Below are 10,997 nucleotides of genomic sequence, written 5' to 3'. Positions count from 1 at the left end.
AGAGTTTAGATTATGTCACATTATGAAAGTTGGGACTATCTATAGGTGTATACAATTGTATTAAATTACAAACAAATAATGAACTTCATCTTTTAATTATCTTTATTGTAAATTCAAAATTTAACACAAATAACTAACTTATAGAGTAACTTTTTCAAGTGTATCGGCATACTGAAAATCTGGGCAGTTTTCATATTCACACATATCTAATGCAACTTCACAACTTTCTTTGACGACTACCTTCTGGTCATTTATATACTGTTTTAATATATCATAGCAGTCATCTGTTGCAATTGCTCCTAATGCTTCTGCGCACTCATGTCGGACCATATCATTTTGATTTTCATCTATTAATGATTCTTTTAGATATGGTACACTAAGCGGTGATTGTAATTGTCCCAAAACGAATGCTATTTCATGTTTAAACAATGCACTTCCACACGACAACGCTAAATTCAAATATTAAATATTCATTATTAATATTTTTCCTAATGTAATACATTTAAAATATGTACCTATATATATTTAATTACCTTTAGAAAGAATAGTGATACTTTCAGGTGATGCAATGTCTCGTAGTGAAAACATTGCTTTATACCTATTGAAGAGGCTTTCGTTTTCATCAGTTAGAATTTGTTCAAGTTCTTCTATGCTTTTTATCTCTGAAGGAGGTGCTGGATCTACAGATCCATAAATATTTTCAATGTTTGCTTCATCTTTAGGTAGTAAAAGTCGTCCTAAAGCCAATTGACAGGTCTCTGCTAGTTCTACCACAGGGTCATTTTTATATTCTTCCAAAATTGGTATAACATTTTCCTTACCAATTGCTCCCAGTGCTTCAGCTTAACATAAATACATCAAATGTTTTAACATACAAGTATTTTAAACTAATGATTTTGTACAAACTAGACTTGTGTGTTGCATGTTGGATACTTATTAAAAATGCAAACTACTTTACATCATTTTGAAAAAAGCATGTCACAATACAAGTACATAAGTCAGTGTTTATTTTTAAATCATTTATTATAATACCTGCTTCATGTCGAACCATAGGCTCTTGTTTGACATCTTTAAGTACATCGATTAAATAAGGAATAGAATATTCGTCTCTCATTTGTCCTAAGCAATATGCCAATTCATGCTTCAGCAAACATGAATCATCATTGAAACACTTGGCTATATTTTCTATGGCTATATTTCCACCTAAGTTTTTGAGTGTAAACAGTGCTCTGAATCGTTCTTTCATCGGTAACTTTGTGTTAGCTAATACTGTTCCTATACGATTGATGGATTCTTCTGAAGCAGCGACCATATTGACAATAGTAATGAATAAATTGACAAGTATATTTATTTGAACAAAATATTTTGAAAAAAATGTACTTCTTAAAGTTAATTACTCAATAGTCAATAGTAAAAGAATATAGAATAGTTATTGGTTATTAATATGGTGCAACAGATACTTAAATCGGTAATCAATGAATATTGAAATATTGAATATTAAATAATTCCTATGAATGATAATAGATGAAATCATGTAATCAACCACGTTGACGTCTTGTAAAAAAAAAAAAATGGAAAATCCCTTTATCGAAAATTAAGCTATAGTTCGCAATGTTGGTAATATTCATTTATTGATTTTTTGATTTAATTTCTTATTTTCTATAGCTTTTTGGGTTTATACATTTATATGAACTTTAAACATACTATAAACATTTTTAGTTAGAATGGAATTTAAACAAGAATAAGGGAGTCCATTTATTTTCATTAAATATTTGGTATTTGCAGCATTACCTGAAAAATAGTTAGAAAATTTTTTTTATCTAACTTTCAAAAATTAACTTTTGGGTGTGTCCGTCTCATATCAGTTCAGATGTTATCGAAAACAAATGATCATACTGTTAACAAGGTCTCTTTCGGTTAAGGCGTGTTCCAGTCCAGAAAGTGTCTATTTTAATTAATTACATTTTCTACTTTAAGTTACTTTATCCACTTAAGAGTAAGTATACCAGAGGTTCGTCCTATTTTTTTACTGATTTATTTACCTACCCATTATTTGTACACAAATTTTGGATTATTCAATTCAGTAGTCTTAGTATTGGCCCTGCCCATTTTTTCTGATCCATTCCATTAATGTTATGTTTTTTGATTGATTTAGGTACTAAGTCATTTTGTGCATAATTTAATTTACTGTATCTTATTACGATGTCGGAATATTGGCTGATATCTGCTCCTGGAGACAAGACTTGCCAACAGACCTGGGAAACCCTCAACAATGTTACTAGCAAGCAGAATAGTTTGTCCATCAATTACAAATTTCACATACCTGACTTGAAAGTGGGCACTTTGGATCAGTTAGTGGGATTGTCTGATGATTTGGGAAAATTGGATAGTTTTGTTGATCAAGTTACCCATAAGGTGGCATCTTACTTGGGGGAGGTACTGGAAGATCAACGAGACAAACTGCAAGAGAACTTGATGGCCAATAATGGTATGTATTATATAGAATGTTTTTTTTCATCCCATTGAATAACAATGACGAAAATCCAATGTAGCTCAAGTGACTTGTCTCTGTAGTGTACTTACCTGTCCTACTTACTTTTTTGAAACATTATTATTTATATCCTGGATTTTTATTGGTCATTTTAGTTAAGTATTTCCTTTACCCTTGCATCCATGTGTCAATATTAATATATATATATATATATTTATAACTTTTATACTATTAACTTATATTTTGTCATCCATAATGGAAAAACATTTTAAGCTAAAAAGGCCAAAAAAAAAAAATACATATATTTATAGAATCCAAAATGCACTATACTTTATTTTATTAGAAATATAATATTAATATTTGATACTATTATTATAGTATGATTAAGTTAATTTAATTTTTCTACAAGATGCCAAAATTAAAAACTAATGCATCCTATAGACGGTTGCGTGTGTGCGTGTTCACAGTCAATTTTTCCTTTATTGTGATCATAATTTTTAGAGCACAAATTTTAAAGTAAAAAATTATGAATATTCCATCGATTTGTCTTCTATAGCATTTTAATAACTAAACATTTTTGGAACCTTCACACTCATCTGTTCTGAAAAATGTTATGTTTATCACATATTTTTATACTTAAATATAATATATAATATATATATATATTATTAATTACACCAAAGTGTTTCAATTAATTTCAATAGAAGTTTAAAATAATTTTTATGCACATTCAAAAAATAATAAATATATTTGGTTTTCAAAATATATTTTATTTTTATTTATCGTGTAGCTTATGTAATTGGTAGTTCTTCTTTTGATGGACCAAAATACAAATTAATAATTGTATTGTCATTTGTAATAAATCATAATAACTTATTACAAAATTAAAATAGTAAAAAATATATATAAATTATTTGTTATAATTTTTTTTTCTATTGGCCCTTTGATTTTAAAATATAGAATGTTATAATATTTTATTTTCCACAAAATTAATAGTTTAGCATCTTAACTACCCCATTTTAATTAATTTAAAAATAGTAAGTTTTTCTCATCCAACTGATATTGGTTGATAATGTTGAGCACGGCTATTTAAATAAATTAGTTAAATGAAAATGAATAGTAAATATATCATTACACTATATAGTATCTAAACATTACATGTTAAAATACAGTAGGTATTTTAACTAATTCATATTTTAGGAATAAAATGTTGCTTAGTCTAGAAATCTATTGCAGTTACTTCTAAATTTTCTACTTAAAATATATCATGTATTACATGTGATCCTAGTCCGTAAAACTAGATAGAATTTTAGAGAAATGCCCATTTAGGTTAGGTTTATATTGGTCTACACATAGTGCCATGTAGCCATATTAAGTTAGAGAGATAGGCCTATGACTTTTTTTCTGTTGGCGATTGCAAAAAGTAAAAGCTTTGTTATGGGTTTGTTGTGTGTGGCGTTGGACACAGCATTGTCTTGAGAGTCGTGGGCCGTGTGCTGGGAAGAGCCCGCCTTGAGCTATTCAAAGTCCAGATGGCCGACAGGCGTGTGTCTAACGTCCCAAGGTAAGCGGCTGCTTTTAGTAGGATGCTTCATGCAGTGTTGGCTTGTGGTTTCATTTTTCAAATTGTAGTTTCCTTATTATTTTTGAATGTATTTCTTCTGAAGTTAGCATTGTTACATTTTATATTTGACTATTGTGTTCAATAAAAAAGATACACTATTAGATTAACTTACTTGCAAAGCTCAGCTCAATTGATCTTGTTTGGTAATGATAATAAATAAAAATGAACGGTTTGCCAAAAAATGATTAACTTTTATAGCAATTTTAATTTATTTGTTAAAACAACTATAACTTTTAAGTAAACTATAATATTAGAACAAATACTTAAGCTAATATACTTTTTTGAACTTAATTATCTATTGAAATATATTACATAATTGGAGTTTTTTTTATTAGTTATCACCTATTCTTGTAAAAAAAAAGTAAATAGTATGTTATATATCATAACTCATATATAGGTATACTTAGAATATTTGATGTTTATTACAGACACCAGAAAAATAAATAATATTATAATATAATACTATAATATTATATTTAATGCAAATCCAAACACTTTGCTGTGAGCACTACAAAATATAACTATACAATTATAAACTGTATCTGATTCTTACAAGGTTTTTCATATTACTTACTAGTTACAGTTAACATTACATTGTGCTTAGTAACAATACGCATTATAATTTTTGATTATTATGGGGCATAATTTTTATTTAAATAATAATAATAGACAACTTAAATATTATTTTTCATACCTTATAAAATGTATTAAACTTTTAATATTGCCACTATAAAAACTATAGTAGAGAAAATGCATTTACTTTTATATTTTTACAACTACGACTTTAAAAACAAAAAAATTTTATACCCTGGAAAGAAAAATAATTTACTTACTTAATAGTTAAGCCCTGGTCATATGGACACATATTATGTAGGGCGTGTTAAGAGTATATTGTATAAGCATATGTTGTCTCCAACTCAGACACGTATGACATAGCACATTTTTGCTGACCAGTTTCAATAATGTGCTGTTAGTTTTGATATTAGATTGAATTGACCTATTTAAGTTCTAGGTAAGAACATTATCTGTGTTTACTCGATCTGTTATTTTCTCAATATTTTAATTTTTAAAAGAATAATGAGTATTTTCAAATACTAAAATTGTATATACTCAGAACACACTTAAAAATGTTATATTTAGTAAAAAACCGTTTAAGGAAACAGAGATAATGCTTTTACCTTAAATGTTGTAATAGGTCAATTCACTCTAATATCCAAACTAACAGAACACTATTGAAAATGGTAAACAAAAATTTGCTATGTCGTACATCTGTAAAACGGAGACAATACATGCAGATATGATGCCCTTTTAAGTGTTTTGATTTGTATTTTGCATTAAATATATTTGAACGTACTAATGAAATAGGCCCTTGCCACTGTGTAACATACACATATTATGTGTACTACACACACAAACTCCAGTAAAGTAAATCAAAACACTGCACTCAATACAGTTAGTTTATGTGAACTGGGCCTTTATGTATATTTTAAATCAATGATGTAGTGCAGGGATTCTTAAACTGTGGTACGCGTACCCCTTGGGGGTACTTGAAATGTTTTAAGGGGTACGAGTCTGGCCGACAAGCCAACAATGAAAAATTCTTTAAAATTCTTTAATTTTTTTTATATATATTTGAGCTTAGTAACTAAGAAGGGGGTACTCAACAAAATGTATTGATAAAAAAGGGTACAGGGTTTCTAAAAGTTTGAGAATCCCTGATGTAGTGACTGTAATTTCTATGAATGTTTCATTCTGTTCTCAGTAATCCAGGGTTATAAAATATTTGTACAATCAAATCAAATGATTCTTTTTACATAAAAAAAAAATACATATTTCAAAATATTTAATATATATATACAGCATGTACTATTTAAGTGTCTACAACCATTATTTCAGTTTCAACTTTTTTGAAAATATTACATTTACATTTAATGTCATTTAAAAATATGTTTTTTTAAACATTTTATCATTTTTATTCTATACGTTTTTTAGTTTCTTGGACATTTATCAACTCGTTCCCAAAGTAGACAATTTTTTTGGAGTATATTGATATCTAATTGAATTTCTAATGAGTTAACTATAATCTATTCAGAATAAGAAACTTAGTCAGTGGCTGACTTGTGCTCAGGGGCGTGGCAATAGTACACTGCATTTATATATATAATTGACTGGATGGGATTGACAAACAAGCGTTGCCTGCCCTCCACCAACTATGTTTCTTATTCTGAATAGAGTGTAGTTATAACTTACAGGTATTTATTTACCCATTTAACTCCATTCATTTAAACTTTAAAACACTTATAACTAATTAATAACTCGTTGCCATATGTATTGAAATACTAAAAAAAATATCTTCTGCTAATATAAAATAAAAAATATATACCATTTTAAAAAGTATAAATTTAAAAAATAATAATAATAAGAAAATGTAAAAATTATAATTTATTTTCAAAAATATTGTTATTTTACAATAACATCAAATTATGTAATAAAATATTTTTAAAAACGTAAATAGTTTTAAATAGTGAGGACACTTATTACCTTGTTTAATATATGTGTTTTATTGTATACAAATATTTTTTTAAATAAATACTATATGCATTAAAAATCAAAGCATCCTTTTTAATTTTTGTCTGTAATGATTTATTTTTTGTCTTATATATATTTCACTCTTAAGTGTATTATGTTATTATGTAGTTTTAAAATGGTAATATTTAAATTATTTAGTAGCTAAGTGTATTGATTTTTTGGTATTTAAAAATAATATCTGTAATTCACTATAGGTACTGAATAATTTCAAAATATTTTTGATGTTGAATTATTAAAATAAATATAAATTGTTAAAAATAATGTTAATTTAAAATTATTAAATAAATGAAGATTTTCTAAAACTAATATAAAAATATATTTTTTATATCTTCAAAGTGTATATTACTAAGTTATGTTTGTATGACCGTATGATGCTATTATAACAAATATCAGTATAATGTGGTACTAGTAAATAGTAAATTTTAAAATTTTGAAAATAAAATGTAATAGCGTGTTTTTAAAATGTTAACTAATTATATTGTAATTATATTTTTTTAAATAAAGCAGCTTTATTGCTACAATTTCTTAGTAGGTATTTACATCATATTTAAAAATGCACAATAGGCTTTTGCACACAATCGTTTGTATTTCACAAAGGTTTGTTTTTACTATATATTTTAACACATGATTTTTTTGCCTTGTTTTTATTTTAAGTAAAATAGTTGTTTTATTTTATTTTTGATGATTATATTGAAGACAATTTATTTTATAAACAAAAATATTGGAATTATATTATAATACAATGAATAATGCCCATTTATATAATAGAGTTCAACCAAAGTTATTTCATTGATTGGTAATATTATAAAAAATTCTCAGAGAGTTGAAGTTATGTTTTTAAGATTAAATATTTTCTTATATTTTGTATGTATAAAATAAATGTGATAAACTTTTCTTATTAAAATAAATTTGAAATTCACAAATAAATACTGTATAATATAAAAACATATTACTGTAACACTTTGGTGTATCTGAAACAGGGCATGGAACAGTTTTATTTTAATTTACTGTTCAGTACTTATTATTTTAGATTTGATTTTCTCTTGATTTACAAATGAAAAACTAATATTTTAACTTCTTATTACTGATAAATTTTTTTTATATAACAATGGGGTAATATTGGTTTATAAAATATATTTTGATGAAACACTATAATATAATTTTATTCAAACAAAAATCTAATTATTACCATGTTTTTAATATTTTTGTTGATTACTAATATATTTATCTTAAATTATAAAATAATATTATAAGCATAATTTTAAAGTCCAATATGTATATACATAAAACTAATAATTTGTTATAAGTAATTGTTTTTAAGCATACTGTTGAATTCATTTGATATTATTAAACAAAAAGAAAGAAAATTGTTAAGAAACGCTACATTATTTTAATTTTTTTTTTTTTCATTGTTACGATTTGTGTCTGTTTCATGCTCTGCATCAGTTGATTATTGTTGATAAAATAACTTTTATTGTATTTCTCTAACAAGTGAGTAAAAAATAATAATTTTTTTAGGAGACCTCGCCGTCTACTTAACTCATTTCCAATGGGACATGGCTAAATATCCAATTAAACAGTCGTTGCGTAATATAGCTGACATAATCAGTAAACAGGTAGGGCAAATTGATGCAGATCTTAAAACAAAATCGTCAGTGTACAATAATCTTAAGAGCAGCTTACAAAATATGGAAAAAAAACAAACTGGCAGTTTGTTAACAAGAAATTTGGCTGATCTTGTACGCAAGGAACATTTTATTCAGGATTCTGAGTATTTAACTACATTGCTTGTTGTAGTGCCCAAGTAATAAAATAAAATATGAAAATTCTAAATTATGTAATTTAATTTTTAAATTCAATTTTGTATTCATCAGGTCAGGATTTTCTGATTGGAATCAAAATTATGAAAAGTTGACCGATATGATTGTGCCTCGTTCTAGCCAGCTAGTTAGCCAAGATAATGATTATGGATTGTTTACTGTCACATTATTCAAAAAAGTGGCTGAAGAATTTAAACATCATGCTAGGGAGAAAAAGTATGATATGTTTTAATAATTTTTATTTAACGTAAAGTAGGGTTTATTAAAAAAAAATACTGATTTTCCGAAAGTCAAAATTTGCCTTCGTGGTTCTAATCCCAAGAATTTAATTTCACAAAACCGATAGAAAATGTAATCTTATGTACTTTTATGTCCAACAAATGCTCATTTTTTTTAAAAGAATGACACGAAATATCAATACATGTATTTTTATTTTTATAACAGTTGATCTGTTATAGTATTATAATTTAATTTTTTTTTATTTTAGGTTTATTGTACGTGAGTTTACTTACAATGAAGTTGAACTTGCAGCTGGTAAAAACGAAATCTCCAAGTTAGTAACTGACAAGAAAAAGCAATTCGTAAGCAATTTAATAAATCAATTAATATATATTTTATAATAAACTATAATGCTTTGTTTTTTTTTTGTTAAGGGTCCATTGGTACGATGGTTAAAAGTCAATTTCAGTGAATGTTTCTGTGCTTGGATACACGTGAAAGCTCTTCGGGTATTTGTTGAATCTGTGTTAAGGTGAGGTTACAAAAACATATAATGACCAATATTATAAAAACTATTATTTTTAGATATGGCCTACCTGTTAATTTTCAAGCTATGTTATTGCATCCCAATAAAAAGAACACTAAACGGCTGAGAGATGTTCTGCACCAATTATATGGACATCTGGACAGTAGTGCTCAACAAGGTGGCGCAGCTGGTTCACATGATGTAAGTATATGAATAAAATGCTACAATATTATTATTTTTTTTCTAATTTTAAATGTTGTTTGTTTCAGAGTGTTGATATACCAGGACTTGGGTTTGGTCAAGCCGAATACTTCCCATATGTTTATTATAAAATTAATATAGATATGGTTGATTCCAAAGCGTAAGATTTAGTATTGAATCAAAATCACCCATCGTTTAATGTTTTAAATATATTTTTTTTTTTTTAATTTGCACAACATTGAAAGAAATAACCATAATTGAATCATTTTGCTGTCGGAATATTTGTGATCATGTTACAAAATTGTTCATCCATTCGATATCATTATTATATAATATTAGCCTATCTATACATTCCTTTACCATGCTATTTAACTTTTGATTATTATTTTTGAAAGCAATATTTTCTAAACATGTTTTAATACCGTTATGTTATTTGTTGTTTTTGAGTTGTTGGAAAATAATATTTTATTTTATTGAATTAAAAAAAAAATATATATTATTTATTTTAATAAGTATAAATAGGTTGATAGAACTTAAATATTTTAATTATTATACCATAAAAATAAATGTAATTTGGAATTGTATTGTAAATATCCCATTTATTATTATCCTTTAGTACTGACATTTTAGATGTTACTTTGATTTTTTTTTAGAGATTGTACTCTTTTTAACTTCAAATTTATACTTAGAATAAGATATATTGAGGGCTTCAGAGGCACAATTTACCGTGAGTTATTATCCAATTTTATTTAAACATATTAAAACATGACTATATTTACAGAACAAATAAGAGATACATGTTTGATGTACTTAGGAAATTAATTTGAATGACACTATTTCTATTTTTAAAAGTATGTACATTTAAATGAGAAAATTTGTTAACTTTTAATACTTGTCAATATTTTTAAATAAAATGAATGGAGAATTTTCGAAGTATAAAAATTATATATTAATGCAAATTATATTGCACAAGTATTTATGTCACATCTACTAATATAATCACTTATTAGACCATATTAAATTAACAATTTAATATATTTGCTTGTATTGATTTGTAAAATTTAGTTATTTATATAAAATTATTAACTATTCATAGACTAAACTAGTTTAAGTGATTTTTTTTAGTTAAAATTATTCTGACTAAAGTTTGATGAATAAAATAATTCTAAGAACCTGCTTCTGAATCCCTCTAATGTTATTATTATTGAGCGCAAGTGATTGTTTTTATTATTATTATTATTATATGCCATTGATGACGAGTTCATTCATATTAATATATAATTTGGGTTCATTAATTAATTATAGTGATATGATGTTACAAAAACATTCCTAAAAGTTGCAACTTATTAGTAGATTATAATGACCGTGTGATAACAATATGTACATCATGGTTTATTATTTTTGTTGAATTGTGTATAATAAAAACATTTAAAAATAAAAATTTGAATTAAATTAATATAACTCTTATATGGTAATTTATCCAGTTAAGTTTATCATATGAATTATGGACTAACTAGCACTTGAAAT

General features: G+C 25.7%; 2 protein-coding genes across 2 annotated transcripts; one reads left to right on the top strand and one right to left on the bottom strand.

Annotated features, from left to right (window-relative positions):
* Window positions 1-76: 76 nt before the first annotated feature.
* Window positions 77-1,517, bottom strand: LOC111040945 (deoxyhypusine hydroxylase). The gene is made up of 3 exons (XM_022325042.1): window positions 1,033-1,517; window positions 534-842; window positions 77-449 (listed from the first exon to the last, which is right to left on the bottom strand). Exons 1-3 carry the CDS (start codon window positions 1,310-1,312, stop codon window positions 139-141), a joined length of 900 nt encoding a protein of 299 aa, XP_022180734.1. The 5' UTR covers window positions 1,313-1,517; the 3' UTR covers window positions 77-138.
* Window positions 1,518-1,805: 288 nt separating this feature from the next.
* LOC111040944 (V-type proton ATPase subunit C) lies at window positions 1,806-9,897 on the top strand. The gene is made up of 8 exons (XM_022325040.1): window positions 1,806-1,996; window positions 2,156-2,488; window positions 8,223-8,508; window positions 8,579-8,740; window positions 9,012-9,105; window positions 9,178-9,275; window positions 9,329-9,470; window positions 9,539-9,897. The coding sequence occupies exons 2-8, from the start codon at window positions 2,203-2,205 to the stop codon at window positions 9,632-9,634; spliced, it is 1,164 nt and encodes a 387-aa protein (XP_022180732.1). The 5' UTR covers window positions 1,806-1,996; window positions 2,156-2,202; the 3' UTR covers window positions 9,635-9,897.
* Window positions 9,898-10,997: the final 1,100 nt, after the last annotated feature.

Source organism: Myzus persicae, unplaced genomic scaffold, assembly GCF_001856785.1.
Source record: "Myzus persicae strain clone G006 unplaced genomic scaffold, MPER_G0061.0, whole genome shotgun sequence".
Taxonomy (NCBI): domain Eukaryota; kingdom Metazoa; phylum Arthropoda; class Insecta; order Hemiptera; family Aphididae; genus Myzus; species Myzus persicae.
The sequence above is the reverse complement of the archived record's forward strand: the minus strand, read 5'-3'. Positions and strand labels throughout refer to the sequence as shown.

What these genes read in the sequence shown, in the direction of transcription:
- LOC111040944 (XM_022325040.1), top strand. Translation starts at nt 2,203, where the DNA reads ATGTCGGAATATTGGCTGATATCTGCTCCTGGAGACAAGACTTGCCAA. An exon ending in TTGCTTGTTGTAGTGCCCAA is followed by an intron (nt 8,509 to 8,578) that starts GTAATAAAATAA and finishes TGTATTCATCAG; the next exon opens with GTCAGGATTTTCTGATTGGA. An exon ending in CTGACAAGAAAAAGCAATTC is followed by an intron (nt 9,106 to 9,177) that starts GTAAGCAATTTA and finishes TTTTTTGTTAAG; the next exon opens with GGTCCATTGGTACGATGGTT.
- LOC111040945 (XM_022325042.1), bottom strand. Translation starts at nt 1,312, where the DNA reads ATGGTCGCTGCTTCAGAAGAATCCATCAATCGTATAGGAACAGTATTA. An exon ending in TATGGTTCGACATGAAGCAG is followed by an intron (nt 843 to 1,032) that starts GTATTATAATAA and finishes ATTTATGTTAAG; the next exon opens with CTGAAGCACTGGGAGCAATT. An exon ending in TATCACTATTCTTTCTAAAG is followed by an intron (nt 450 to 533) that starts GTAATTAAATAT and finishes ATTTGAATTTAG; the next exon opens with CGTTGTCGTGTGGAAGTGCA.